At 34.1% G+C, this 14,561-nt stretch overlaps 1 protein-coding gene across 3 annotated transcripts in view; it reads left to right on the forward strand.

Annotated features, from left to right (window-relative positions):
• Positions 1–14,561, forward strand: part of MDGA2 (MAM domain containing glycosylphosphatidylinositol anchor 2) — an 838,509-nt gene that overhangs the window by 765,759 nt on the left and 58,189 nt on the right. For 2 of the 3 annotated variants that reach the window (XM_053595464.1, XM_053595465.1), the window contains 2 exons: positions 4,670–4,775; positions 7,807–9,744. In XM_053595464.1, coding sequence (XP_053451439.1) covers positions 4,670–4,775; positions 7,807–7,895 — 195 coding nt within the window. In that variant the 3' untranslated portion in view covers positions 7,896–9,744. Of the gene's footprint in view, positions 1–4,669; positions 4,776–7,806; positions 9,745–14,561 lie in introns of those variants that run through there. The other variant, XM_053595463.1, reaches the window with a different exon arrangement.

Below are 14,561 nucleotides of genomic sequence, written 5' to 3' on the forward strand. Positions count from 1 at the left end.
GTAATCTACTCCACAGTGAAAATATAAAAGAAAACATTATCCATTTATCAATCTACTGGCATTTATAAAATTTAATTTCAATAATTCAAAGATATATTGTAGTCAAGAGTTCAGAACATAAACAGAACTATGCCGTAAGTATTTATATATGAAAGGCAACCAATTAAAAAATGATCTGTTATCTTCTCAATAGCAAAACTACTATGGAAACAAATACACCACGTAGAATACAGGAGCTTTCTCCTTCTGTTCTAAAAGGACTCTGAGGAAGACTACTGCCTATTTCTCTGGCCTGTCCCCTATCCTCACAATTTTATAAATTAATATAAAAAACTAATTATGACTGTACCAAGAGTTTTATTGTCAGAAATTTTATTTTTATACCACTAAATAACTATTAATTTTCTGATTTATTTCCACACTATGTCTAAAACTTGGGTTATGCTCATATGGAAACAATTAACTTATTTTATTAAATGCTAAACTGTATCATCAACAATTGCAAGGGTACATGTAAATAACAGCCTTGCGGGTCAGTCAGCTTTGTTCATTCAGTATCAGGCGTGTGGGATGCGTGTCAGGGAACGTGCTGGGCATGGCAGCCCTCTGGACCCTGGACAGTTCCATATGTGTTCTTGTGTATTTTTGCCATTCAGCTGACCACACACAGTCACCATCCCGTCAGCAGGGAGCAGCACGCGTGTAAGGTACATCAGTCCACCTACCTCCTGGGGTTTACTACAAGCATCACCCCACACCCCTTCTGGCTCTGCCACAAAAGCGGCTGTCCTTTGCAACTTCTCCGCTTCCAGATTTTTGTTGTTAACATAGCTTTGCTCTAACCTTGAGATTTTGATCAAGCTGCCCGGGGACACAGGAGGTACTGAAAAGGAAATTAATAGAAAAGGGAGGTTTTTATAATACATTACAGGCAGTGGCAGAAGTTTTCAAATGTTTTGAGCAATAGTAGGGTTATTGTAATGAACATACAGCCTCCTTGGGAAAGCAGCTTTGAAAAGTTCAGGAATGATTTTGATGACATAGTATGTTTTTAGTTTTTATTTTTAAATATATTCCTATCATTTTATATGACTCCTACCTACAAAAAATGAAAAATTACTAAGTGAAATACTTCTTTACTTTAAATAAGAAAAACTTGAGTTGTAAGGGGGAATCTAAGAAAAATTTAATAAAATAAAAACAGTGGACAATTGCATTAAAGTATTCCCCTTCACATAGCTAAGACATGGATCCATGTACTCCCCAGCTTGTTTCCCCTCTATCCTTCCCAAAGAAAGAATTATGATTTCAGCTTCGTCTGTGCAAATCTCAAGTGTGAGCAGGTGCAGACCATCCTGACCTGCCCTTCGAGACTGGTCCCCATATCCCACTGCCTGACCCAAAGCACACAGAATGCCCCCCAGCTCCACTGAAAACTGTATTGTGCTCCACAATCAGTATTTACTTTCTTTCCCTTCCCATTTCCCACTTCTAAGTTTTAAAATTAAAGTAACAGATGACTGAAGAAGGTCTCTTCTTTACTATACCAAATTCTCCTAACTAAAACATTCTTGTCCCTCCTTCACTCCAGAATTAAAACTTGACTGGCAGGCAAAAATCTGCCCTTTATTCCATTTGATCACTTAATATACCTACTTAAAAAAATATATTGGCATGGCAGCATCCTGCCTTCATCTGACAAAGTAATTAGTCTTGTACTCGAAGTAGAAAGTGTATGGATTTATGGAACCAGAGTGGTTGATATTTAGCATGAACTATTGAATTTGGAGTGTCTCCAAGATTGATTCCATTCCCGTCTGATCTTTAGAAGAGTCAGCACACATCACAGAGGGGCAGGGGATGACTACTGACTTACTCTAACTTTGCTTATTATCAGGTAAGGGGCACATATCAAAGGAAAATATATCCCCAAAGACTTGAAAACCAGTTGTAAATTAGGAACAAGGCAATTCCTTGTCATAGATGATTGGGGCAATTTATAAAGACCTTAAAGAACCAGTGTTCCCATTAAGTATTGAGGATGATAATTTGAAATTACTCATTTTGTTCATAATAGCAGAAAATAATTGTAATATCTAACAATAATAATAGAATACTAGTTAAATAAATTATATTCACAACTTGAAATTTTTGATAGCCATTAAAAGGACTTCCCTTTTCCTGTATTAAATTCTCTCAAATGTTTATAGTACTTTTTTGTTTTTGTAATTCTCATAGAGAAATTTTTAGCTATTTCCCAGATACCCTGCCAGACACCATCCTAACTCAAATGCAAGTCAAAGCAATAATTAATTGCTGATCCTATTTGAGGGCTGAGAATTTGGTGAACTGCCTTCGTTCAAAATATTTGAACTTGGCCTGGCAGGGTGGCTCACATCTATAATCCTTATACTCTGAGAGGCCATGACCATTGGACTGCTTGAGCTCAGGATGATATAGGCCTGAGCAAGAGTGAGACTCTTTTTCTTCTAAAAACAGAAGAAAAAAAAAGCCAGGATTTTTGGTAGGTGCCTGTAGTCCAAGCTGCTTGGGTGACTGCGGCAAGAGGATCACTTGAGCACAAGAGTTTGAGGTTGTTGTGAGCCATGACACTACAGCACTCTAGCACTCTGGCCTGGGGCAACAGAGTGAGACTATCTCAAAAAAAAAAAAAAAAAATTGAACCTGGCCTGCCAGTTTTTTTTTTTTTGGCTTCTGTTAAACAGGACATTGTGGATGTTTGTCAAAGAGATGGTTTTGGACAATCTTTATTAACATTCTTGTCTCAACATAGGTTAAATATGAAACTCTCTAAATATATTAATAAAACTTCTCAAACCTCTCCCTCTTATCAAATCATAAAAATTATTCTTTGCCTTACGGACTATATATTTAAATAGAAGATAAGGACTCATGCAAAAGTTGAAAACTATTGCCTCTGCTTACCACTTGGACTTTTCCATGGAAATAATTATGATAGCATATCAAAGAATAGTGAATCAGTTTCTCAAAAGCAGCTTCAATTCTCTGAAAATCACCTGAAACTTGTCTTTAAGAAAATGCTTGCAAAGGCACACAAAAACATAAACAAAAATTTTGACATTGATAAAAATAAACCTTTACTCACATTTGTTGTAATCAAATGGACCAGAAATTTTATTTGAAATGCACATAAAATTTTTGATACTAAAGGAAGCACTTTATGAAGCTAAATTTTCTTTAGAAATACCAAACTAGGAATAAAAATTTTTCTAGGAATATGAACCACTAAGTGCATAAGTTGCTTCTTACTTTCAAAAGGATTAAAGATTTTTCTGGGTGTAAGAAATAATTTGAGGGTTATGGGGAAAATTCTAGAAGACTCATTTCTATAAAAATGAAATAATATAAATTTGCTAATTGTTGCTGTCATTTTATCCCAAATTTAGTAATAAAGGGAGCCTGATCTTATTCATTTATTTTTCCAATATTCATGTACTAAGCCTCAGTGCCCGCTGCTGTTGCTTCCACTGGGAACTCGAAGGTCTTCCATGAAACATTCAGCATAAACAGATCTGTAAATATCTAAAGGTTTCAAAAATAATACACAATGGACTAGAATCATAGAGGCAAATTACAAGGTAAATCTAGGGAAATGAGAAACCTATTCAATGTATTGGATAGAAATCAAATAATTTGAGAGATGATACAGTAGGTCTGACGATTAAGTTTGTGAACTCATCTTAGAAAAAGTGCTACATACCTCATTGCTGAACATCACTGCAGTCACCTTCGAAGTTCTCCCCTTGGGAAGCTACGTACTGATGCCCACGCCTAGTCCACCCTTCAAAGCAATTTTGGAACCTTTTCTCTGGAATGGCCATCAGAGCTGTCATTGTACACAGGTCTGACAATTAAGTTTGCGAACTTGCCACCATACACTTAAAAACAACTTGGTGCATTTTTACAACTATAGCATGTGAGTTGTAAAAACTTAAAACTGTGTTCGTGTCGATGTGTGGGGTTGATTATTGTTGTGTGTTTTTGTGTGTCGTACGATGACACTTCTGATGGTCATTCCAGAAAAAGAGTTCCAAAATTGCTTTGAAGGGTGGACTAGGCTCTGTCATCAGTACATAGCTTGCCAGGGAGTCCTTTGAAGGTGACCGGAGTGATATTCAGCAAAGAGGGTGTAGCACTTTTTCTAAGATGAGTTTTCAAACTTAATTGTCAGACCTTCATATTTTTGTTCTGGGCTTCAGTAAACCTAATACTATTATAAAGAACCTGTAATTGATTGAAAAAAACATACATTTCTAGAAAATTAATGTTCTGAGTTAATAATTAGATAACATTGAAGGAAATCTGTGTCAGAGAAAGATCAAATAAAAAAACTTCTTTACCTCTGAAAACTAAAAGATGATTTGTAGTATTGTTATTTTATTATTCTCTTCAATTGAATATTGTTTTAAAATAAATGCAAAAAACTAATACTACATAAGGAAGAGCCCATTACTGATTTTGTTATGGAAATGTATGGCTTTATCGTTATGTAACAAATTTGAAGAACATCAGGAATAAAAGATGCCAAAATTACCGACAAGTTTACATTTGTCTCCTCAGTTTCTCAGTGGAAATTGATCTGCACAGCAAAGCTCCACATTTAAGTTTGTTTTCCTCCCATTTGTAGCTCATTTTTGAAGGCATTCGAGGTCCAGGCATAGAAGGCGACATTGCCATCGATGACGTGTCCATCGCAGAAGGAGAGTGTGCGAAGCAGGACCTCACAACTAAGAGTGAGTGTTCTTTTCCTGGGACTGGTTGGTGTGGTGGTAAAGTAACATAACTACTAGAAAATTACTATCTTCTAATTTTTTAAAAATAAATTTATTTTTAGTTTATTTATTTAGAAATGTCTTTTATCTAAGACCCTAAAGTTTGGGTTAATTTTTTTTTTTTTTTTTTTTTTGGTAGAGACAGAGTTTCACTTTATTGCCCTCGGTAGAGTGCCGTGGCCTCACACAGCTCACAGCAACCTCCAACTCCTGGGCTTAGGCGATTCTCCTGCCTTAGCCTCTCGAGCAGCTGGGACTACAGGCGCCCGCCACAACGCCCGGCTATTTTTTTGTTGTAGTTTGGCCGGGGCTGGGTTTGAACCCGCCACCCTCGGCATATGGGGCCGGCGCCCTGCTCACTGAGTTAATTTTTAAATTAACATATTCAATTCAATTGTAGACCTAGTTTGCCTAAGATAAAATAGAATTTTGATTTTATTTCATGTAAGAAAATCCTACTTTGATTTTTTATTATATATTTATTTAGAGACTTTTAAAAAATATTTGGCATATATATATATATGCTCAGCACACATTTTATACAGCCATAGATGTATTTGTATTATACCTCTAAGCAGTTTATGAATATATTTTTTAGACCTAGCTTTGCCAGCCATTTTTGTCAAAATGGTTAATGCTCTTTTTTAAAGACCCCTGGTGTGTACGTATGTGTGTAATGAAGTAGCTCTATTTTTTTCTTATATAATTAATCACCTTCTTTCTGAACTATGAGATAGTTTGGTAATTTGGTTTTCACTTTGTATCCTTGTTTGAATGCTATTGTTTATTGGTATCTTAAAATTTTATTTTTCACCACAGGTTAATTTTTGAGTAGAATATGTGTAAATTAAAAAAATGATAACTAATGGAAAAGAATGAGAATTATGTATTGAGCTGCCGCTTGAAATCCTCATCTTTGTGTTACACTTTTGAAGCCAGGATATCTAAAACTATTCCTGTTAAAAATGACTGTAATGGAAGGATTTAATTTTGTGGTCATATAAAGACATAGTAATCAAGCTAAATTTATACAAATAATGGATCAATTATTAAGCACATACAAAAGAAAGAAAATCTATGTTATATCAGTCCAGAACAAAATGGTCTTTGCTAATTTACTATATTTAGTGAGAAATGATATCAGTCTAGATGTGGAAAGTCAAATTTCTACAACTCTTCACTGATTACTCATATGAACTAAATTGACTCCATTCTTAAGCATTGCAAAAAGACAAAAACTAAGATTACATATAACAATGAGCCATTCAGCTCACAGTTTCTTGTCATCACCCTTAGCATTTCACATAATACATTTAGTAAAAATGTCTTCCTGCGTCTGGTTAATTCAGAAGCTCCACCCAAAGAAACCAAGTTTGTCTAATGCACAGAAGAACAGGCATTCTCCCTGGAGGAGAATGGAATTCCTATTGAATTTCACACATGAATCCATAGCGGTCACATTTCATCAACTTAAAGTTAACAATTGTCTGCAGAAATTTTATGTTTTCATAATTCAATCACAAAGAAATATTACAAATTATTTTCAATAAATTGAATTAAATTTGGTAAAAGAGGAAAGCAAAGAGAAAATAATTTACTTCCCAGAGGAGAATGCAGAGCTGATGAGAGTAGCCACAGGGAAATGACCACCACAGCCCATGGGGAACCTCATTACCACATAATAGCATGTTTTTATCGTCATTTTTTTCTCTTAAACTCATAAATCCAGTGAGATGCGGCAGTTTTAAGTAGGATATATTTATGTGTTTTGGAGACATTTTTTATTTAAACTATGTGAGTCAGGAAAAAGAATCCTAATTGAACAAAAATACAGTAGGACCTCTGTAAGTTGACCACCTAAGGGACTGGTCAGCATATGGAGGTTGGGACGAGGCGACTGTACCGGTGCATAAACATGGTGCATGTTCAGTCTGTGAAAATTAGGTCGACTTACAGAGGTGGTTGGTGTAGGGAGGTGGTCAGCTATGGAAGTTCTGCTGCATTCTATTTGGTCTGAGAAAGTATTCTATTATATTTGTGTCTATTTGATTAACGTTCATTAAGTCCATTTTGAAGAATACTGCTTGATTATTTGATGAATATTAAGTTAATGCTTAGTTTCAGTTACGGACCAGCCAAAAGCCTCTTCCTAACTACTCAGACTCCCAATCCTTCCCAGGCAGTGCAGAGTACTGTGGCCCCCACCATCAGACACTAACGTTAGGTGTCTGAATTTTCAAAGCCTAGTTTTCTCCTAGATAAAAGCCATTTTGTAACTTTTATCAGGTTACTGAATTATTGGGAATGCCTGTGTTAAGACAAGCACTCTAGGAGGCAGCCTTGGGATTCTGGCTTTGACTAAAATACCAATTGCAGTAGGACTCTCAAGGCAGATTGGTGGAAGGGATTTTGGGTTGGAATGAACTTCGTAGTGCTTTTAAAAGTTAATCAACAGAGACAATTATTTACACAATTGACAGGTAATGGACTGAGCTAAACATAGAAAATCTAGTTGCAATATTTTTCTACCCATAACCATCCCTTCCTAGTTTTCATTAAGAGCAATTTTTCTCTTAGTCTTCAAGCTTAAACATTTTTAGAAGCTTGAAAAAACAAAAAGCTCATCTTTTTCAAGACTTTTAAGTATCTCCAAGCCCATGCTTTCGTGTGTTTAGCAGAACTCTGAGGTTGCCTCGACCCCAAACCTATGTGACTATCTTACAAACAAGTTTTCAGGCTATCGTGTATCAGTTTTCAATCTGCAAATATTTTTATTTTATCCAATGCCTTACCATATTTTCAAAGTATTTTCCTTTTTACTTGCCTTAGCAATGAAGGCAATAAACAAAACCAAACAAAAACAAACATTGTCCAAAAATATTTCCTGTATATTTAAGTTGTCTTGTTAGTTCACCCAAGTTGTGTTGGTAGCTCAGTAGAAGGTTTACTCTACTTTCCTTTATTTTTTGGTGTTTATTTTCCTTATCTTTAGATTCCGTTGATGGTGCTGTTGGGATTTTGGTTCATATATGGCTTTTTCCGGTTATCGTCCTCATCTCTATCCTAAGTCCTCGAAGGTGACCTTATTCTGGCAGAGGCTATAAAAGATTCACCAGGCACTGGCATGAAGAAAGAGTCTTTGTAAATGGACATTGAAAAAACAAACTACCAAAGATTCCTCCACTGACTACTGACTCAAAAATAGAATAATAAAAACAAATTTTTTTAAGCACTGGGGATAAAAAGACATCATGGAAGCATAACTTATTCCAAACTACACATAAAAGATAATCTTGACCTGAGTAGAGAAGAGACCTTCAGGTGCTTTTGTGGCTAAAAAGATTACAGCATCATCTGGTTGAACTCTGGAAAAAAAAAAAAAAAAAGGAAAAAAAAAAAGAGCTATAGAAATCCTTGTCAAAGCACAAAGTCACGGCTGGTTTTGTTTCAAATGAATAGTTTGCTTGTTACCATGGATACCTAATGGCCTGCCAACAAAAACCTCACTGTAAACAGGGTACGTGAAGAGCTGGCATTTATTTTCCTTTTGAGCAGGTTTTACGTAAAGAATTAAATAAATGTAGGCCCTTTTACCTTTGGCTGTTACCCTTCCTTGAAAATAACCCGAACTCAGAATTATTTAAAGCATTCATGTCCCCCCACCCCCACCTTATCCCCTTCCCACCTTTATTATTATTTTTTTCTCCCATGGCTAAGCTAGATAACTGTATGCTGTCTCTTTTTGCATGCACTACTATCCAGGATGGTAAACCTGGGCTTACATATTACACAGGCTTATCGGAGTTTGCTTGCGGCCACTCGAACACCCAAACTGCGTCATCTATTCCAATGAAGAAACCAAACCACCATCTTTTATAAATTGCCATGGAAACCAAGTGCCTTCAATGAAACAAGCCTGAATAATTTTCAACTCAGAAGCTTGCACTGCTAAGAGTGGTTTGTGTAAAACTATTTTATAAACAAACTACAGAGCCTACAAGTGCAAATCGCAGGCAAGACAACAAAGCCGCTTCTGAAGAAGCAAGGACGGGAGCTGCTGCGTAAGCCCATGCAGACAGGATATCTGTTGTTTAACCTCCTAGACAGCCATGACCTTTCGGCTTATTGTCCATTAGAAAATAACTTCCATTGAGACCAGACATGGAGCAACCCTTTTTTTCTTCCAGGTTATTAAATGGGTCAACCAGAGCAAAAGGTTGTTAAGATAATAGCGCAGAAGGTGGTAAAACACAAAAGTGATTTTTTTTACTCTAACCTCCATTTGAAATGAAATTGGCCCGAGCTTTAGAGGGAACAAGAAAATGTTTGTGATTGCAGTGCATACAAACTCTACAGCGGAACTGGGCCTGAAAGATCTGGCTTTATTCTAAACATTGAGGGTAATATGCCTCTGCCCGTTAGTCAGACTCTGTGCAAATTGTGAAATATTATTTTATTATTTTACCAAGATTAAAAAACACTTTTACAAAAAAACAAAAACCTGTAAAAATGATTTTGAGCTACCTGAGGACAAATCGTACCTTTAACCAGCCAGTTTTCCAATGCATTGTAAATTTCACTTAAACCTGTTGGTTATGAAAATTTGAAGATCTTTTTCCTTAAATTATCTCAGCTTTTAACTTCATTTAAAAAGACTTTTGTCTAAAGAAGAATATTTATTATTATTATTATACGTTCTTTCAATACCCCAGGATTATGATTTAAAAAACTGATTATGCAAGTAATTGGGACACAAGAATTAAATTATAAAATTTGCAAATATTAATATAAAAAGCACAACAAAATGTAGTGGAAAAATGACAAAGCTTGATTTAAAAAAATCTGTAGAAATGTTTGTGCAAATTCAGTAATTCAATTTAAAATATAATTTTACAGCTCTGTTCAATAAAGCCTCTTTCCAGGTAAGGTATGACAAGCCGTATGTGTGTTTGTTGAACAGTTTTCACTTATCACTAAAATGAGATTATTTGTACAATTTATTGGTTATTTTACCATGGGAAAAATCTTCAATGCTTCATACACACTATACTTCCTGTAGACAGGAAGAAATTTTAATGGGAACGCCCTCATGCACTGTCCTATATTTGTAATACATATTAAAAAAATTAAAGATTAGAAGGGAAAATGTGAAACTTGAAATTTAATGTATATTTTCATAGTTAAAAAGAGGACCAGTCTAAGTATCTAGGCAGTTACAGAATTGAGCTAACCCAAGTCCTTTAAATTAAACAGCATAAGCAAATGAATTTCATAATTTATTTGAACAAATTAGACATATTAAAATTTTTTCAGAATTTCAAAATCTATTTTATCAAACCAAAGATATTCAAGTAAAAAATATCTGGGGCACTTAGCTTAATATTTTAAAAATCTCCGTTCACTCTGACTTTGTGGTAACTAACCCGTTCTCTCAACTACCCTCTGTTAGTTAGTTTGCCCTTTTAAATTGGTTTTCTGGGCTCTCATTGCTGATAATATCAATAAAAAATATTTTAAATCTAAAAAGGCAGGCTTAACTCATTGCCTTTTTTTTCCTTGATCTTAAGTTGATTTGAATAAGGTTTTTGCAAAAAAATAAAAAATAAAAACAAAGCAATAGCTCCCCCAAAAAACCTGTTTTCAGAATATTTTGAATACGCATATGTCCTTTCCAGGAAAATAGTCATTTTTTTCCTAAGTGATTATTCACTAAGAAATTGCTATAAAGGAAAGTTTCAATCCTACTGCTAAACGCTCATAAATACTAAAACTTTTCCCAACCTCTCATAGAGGAAGAGTACACACTGCTTCAGAAGTTGATGAGAACTGGCTGGTACTTCAAAAATTAATTTCAATTAAATGTTTGAGAAATTGCAAGGGATTGTAAAGAACAAAAGGGCAATCAGACTTATTGAGATGGTAATAAATGAAAATGTGTATCTCAAGTGGATCTGGATCATTTATATAAACCAACAAACTTAGAATCAATGATTCTTACTTCCAATCAAATGTTCAGTTGCTTTAATTGAAAGTAAATGGATAACAATGCAGAAATGTTTAAAACACTGAGATAAATGAAATTTAAACTGTGTTAAGTAGCTTCTTCTTTAATATTAGTAATAATAATGACTTTAAAACACCCATTTAGCACCAGCCTTCCTTTTCTTAATTTGTTTTTGTATTTATTATGAGTTGGACTAACCACTGTATTTCTCTTTTTCCATTTGGATAACAGATCCGAAGTATAATTGATGCCAATATTTTTTATTCTTTCACCGGAAGGCATCAGGCAAGGGAGCTTTTAACTTACATTGTATATTCCCAGTAATTGATACCAACTAAATGGGAGCATTACTCCGTCTGATCAGTTGAGAGATAGATACTTGTTTCTCTAATATCTCTGCAGTCGGGCCTATTTTAATTTCAGTCAGCAGCATTTCTGTGTAGTGACATTTAAATGCATCTTAGAACTGATGTCATCTTCTATATGAGGAAATTCACTAAATTCACTAAAGTTGCCAGAAGTAACAAATAATGTTTAATATTACTACTTTTCAACAAACCCCCAAATGAGAATAAGATACCAAACTATATATGTAAGAGTTATATTAAATATTCATTGACTATGCAGTCTTAAAAAATAACATGACTCTTTTGTCCTTTTTAAAAATCTGAGTCTTTTCCTTTGTACATTATATACATATTTAGCCTCGTTTTTTTTCTTTATTCCTGTTACTTGTTTTTTATTTCTATTACTAATTACAATATGCTGTGTGTCCCTGACTTAAAATGTGTCCTGGTTCCATGTGATTCACAGTACTCGTTCGGTCAGAAGTTTGGCCTGCCATTAAATTTTCTTTAAAGAGATTTGAAAGATGGATGGTACACAACATACCACAGGGTCATACAACAGGCTGAACTAATGGTATTTCATTTCACATGTATCACGGAATTGACTTTGGCATGGCAATGAATTATGATAATTATAATAATCAGAATTAGAACCCAGCTAGTCAGTTATATCATGTAACAATAGTAAAAATAATCCCATTCCTTACTTTTTTATTTTAAAATATGATGAAATACAAACTACAGCTGTACTAACTGTACAAACATGCATTTTTATTTTAAAGACTTTATAATAAACTTATATGTCAATAAAATGTGTAATTCAAAGAACAATTAATTCATTTAGTTATGTACGTCAGACTGTCTGAAACTGGCTGTGCTTTTATTTTTCATGATCTATTTTTGTTTGTCTTAGTTAATGATTTGAAAGATTGTGACAAACCAGGCTGATTTTGATAGACTGATTTCAAAGTATTCTTTTGAATGCATTTTCTTTCCCACAAATCTTTTTTCCTGTATTTTTTGCTTTTAACGTGCCTTTTAAAGATCAGGGCCACTCAACAGACGTATAACTGGAAGAATTTTGTCCCATTTCGTTGCTTCTTGGTTGGTGACTGCTTTCTAATTGTCTCACCAAGGCAGAAGGTCTACTCTTCTTGCAACTGGGTAGTTGATGTCAATGAGGAGTTATTGCATTTTCTGTGAAAACAATAAAATTATAGGGTTCAATCCCAAACTACTTCCTTTCCTACAATGTTCCCTTCGTGACTGGCCAGTTTAATTCGTTTTCTTACAGCTTATTTTTAAAAAAACAATGTCTGGCATTTTCTACTTCTACTTACAAGAAAAGCTACCACGGAATGATCAGACCTTTTCCTTTTTTCCCCCAATTTAATATGAAAAGTTCTTTGCTAAATATCCATAATATTTATAACTAAACATATATGTTACTATTAATAGAACAAGAAAGACTTAAAAACTTAAAATCTTCATGTGAAATATGTCAGTTCAAAATCAATCCATCATATGTTCACATCTGCTTGGAAACAGAACAGAGAGTTAAGAGAGAGAGAAATCTTCCATCTATTTGTATACGGATTACATTATTGACGTTATTAATTTAAAGCTTAATAAGTTACGACTGATGATTTCACTACCCTGAATCTACATTGAATATTCTGAAATTAAGGAATTGGAGTTGAAAATTTTGAGTAGGGCAAAGGTCATACTTGGGGAAGAAACAGAAACAGTTTTCTCAAGGGAATATTTACAACTGATTGAATTTAATTTCAACTGTATTAACTTTCCATGAGTTGAGTTGACATGTACTCTTATTTTTAAATAAGACAATGGGAAATTCTTTACAATAGGGATTAGTTTGTTAGTTTCCGTTTGTTTTTGTATGGCTCTTAATTGTTGTCCTGGATTTCCAGGACTTCATTTTTGTTTCTTGAGTCTCATCAGTATATTTAAATGTACAAGTTTAAACAAAGATTGTGTTAAATTTATATTGAATATTATTAGTTACATCTGAGATCTTACAGTTTAGATTTAACTACATTTTCCTTTTGATATTTTTCTTCTGCTAAATAGTTTCAGATAGTTGTTTATTATTTTCCCTTGGATTTTTTTTTCAATAAATGAAATTATGTTAAATACTCTATTAGTGTTTGGGGGAAATTTCTGCTGTCAATAAGCACTTAAGTTAGAGACAAAAAGATATTTGGAACGGCAATTATGTTTGCAATTTGAGATGAAAATGCCATCTGAAAACCCTTTATAGATTCAACACTGCAGTGAGCACAATTAGCCCATTAAGATTTGTGTTGATTTTTACATCCTTTGTGAGGGACCATTTATAAGATTGTGTTAAACAAGTAGGGACTAAAATCTTCCTGAATGAATGTGATTTAAGAATTATAACTCAATCTAGTAACTCTGAGCTTCTGTGTAATATGTGAAATTATTGCAGTTTAATGGTGCTAATGTTATGCAGGAAGATACTTTTAATCATGTATTTCACGGGGACACTTTTAGGCTAAATGCAAGTCTTCTGGGGGACACAAGGCTTCTTGACAATAATTTGATAAACCAAAGTATTAATGAAATCCTAAAAACTAAGTTGCTTATGGTCTACTTACTGATGATTTAGCTTTATTTTTACCTTTGATATCATTTATCTTGATACAATTTTGGAAAGGTAGATTCAATTAACACTAACAGATCCATTAACAGTGTTTGAAAGTCAACCCTCCGACTGCTCACTAATGATGTATTAATTACTAGTTACTCTTCGTATGCCATTTTAATTTAATAGTTCAAGTAAGGGCCTTACTCCATTTTTATTTTCTATAGTACTTGGATTACTTTAAAGTATTCTCTCGTCTGCATATTTGCTTCCCAAGTGGAAATTATTATATAACTCCTCCAAGGCAAGAAAGTGTCTTGCATTTTCAGTGGTATCTATGGAACCTAGGTTCTATGGAGACTGTTGATGTAATGAATATTGAAGTAATTCACGATTTCGATGTATGTTTAGTACTTCGTCAAAGACCCTAGGAAATAAGCATCCGTTTCAGCTTTCACTCAAAAGTCAATGAAATTTTATGGACTGAAGATTCCTCCTGTGTCCTGACAGAAATGGGAAGCAACTGAAGCAGCAGTTGAAACATTTGCAACACAATTTTCTGGCACTTCCTGGTTTAACAGAAAGCTATTATATTTCTTAATGAAAGGGCAAATGTCGTTAATGTTCAAATGCAGTTGTTTTATGGTTAAACTAAGGAAAATTAGACTAATTCTGTGTGCTTTTTGTTAGATTCCAGGATTATACATAATACTTTATAGAATCGCTTCATTCAAGTAAAATGCTTTAATTATAGAATATCATGCTTAGTT

This window comes from Nycticebus coucang, chromosome 6, assembly GCF_027406575.1.
Source record: "Nycticebus coucang isolate mNycCou1 chromosome 6, mNycCou1.pri, whole genome shotgun sequence".
Taxonomy (NCBI): Eukaryota; Metazoa; Chordata; class Mammalia; order Primates; family Lorisidae; genus Nycticebus; species Nycticebus coucang.